This window comes from Meleagris gallopavo, unplaced genomic scaffold (genome assembly GCF_000146605.3).
Source record: "Meleagris gallopavo isolate NT-WF06-2002-E0010 breed Aviagen turkey brand Nicholas breeding stock unplaced genomic scaffold, Turkey_5.1 ChrUn_random_7180001881373, whole genome shotgun sequence".
Classification (NCBI taxonomy): domain Eukaryota; kingdom Metazoa; phylum Chordata; class Aves; order Galliformes; family Phasianidae; genus Meleagris; species Meleagris gallopavo.
This window is the reverse complement of record NW_011145551.1, coordinates 1-763: the sequence shown is the minus strand read 5'-3', so window position 1 is coordinate 763 and position 763 is coordinate 1. Positions and strand designations below refer to the sequence as shown.

At 72.3% G+C, this 763-nt stretch overlaps 1 protein-coding gene across 1 annotated transcript; it reads left to right on the top strand.

Annotated features, from left to right (window-relative positions):
* Window positions 1-330: 330 nt before the first annotated feature.
* NDUFA13 (NADH:ubiquinone oxidoreductase subunit A13) lies at window positions 331-758 on the top strand (the record flags this gene model as incomplete). The annotated part of the gene is made up of 2 exons (XM_010727350.2): window positions 331-484; window positions 583-758. Coding segments are annotated over exons 1-2 (270 nt in total), but the record flags the coding sequence as incomplete, so codon positions are not given.
* Window positions 759-763: the final 5 nt, after the last annotated feature.

Below are 763 nucleotides of genomic sequence, written 5' to 3'. Positions count from 1 at the left end.
CGTTAATCGGGGGGGTTGGGGTGACCTCGATCTGCAGCGGCGGACCGGTCCGGTGGGGTGGGGGGGGGGGAGGAGGGGGCTCGGGGGTGCTGAGCTCTGAGCGCTTTCGGTGCGCGCATCTCCGAGCGCGCTTTCTGGCACGCGTTTTGCTGCGCGCGTGCTCGTGCGCGCACATTTCGGCGCCTACCCCAGCATTTAGCTGCGCGCTCCGCACCGGGTGGGGCCCACCGACTCCTCGGTGCCGTTTCCCCTTTAAGGCCGCCGCGCTCGGCGGGAGGTGCGTGGGGTGGGGGCGCTCTCGCGCAGCGCTCCCACTACAGAGCGTTTCCGGCGAGCGCGGCGGAAGTGACGTAGCGCTCGGCGGAAGTGGCGTAGCGCGCGGCTGCCGGGATGGCGGCGCCGAAGGTGAAGCAGGACATGCCGCCGCCGGGCGGCTACGGCCCCATCGACTACAAGCGGCACCTCCCGCGCCGCGGCTTCTCAGGTTGGGGAGGAGGGCACCGGGAAACCCTCCGGGGGCGGCCGGGCGCGGTGCTGCCGGTACCCGCGCTGCTCCCGGTGCTCCTAACGCCCCGCCCGCAGGTTACAGCCTCTTCGCGCTCGGTGTCGGCAGCCTCCTGCTGGGCTACTACACCATCATCAAGTGGAACCGGGAGCGCAGGTGCACCGCGGGCCCGTCCCGCTTCCTTCGGGCCTTTCCCGGTCCTCCCCTCGCTCTCACCTCGCGCCCCCTTCCCCTACCCGGGACCATCACCCCCCCCCC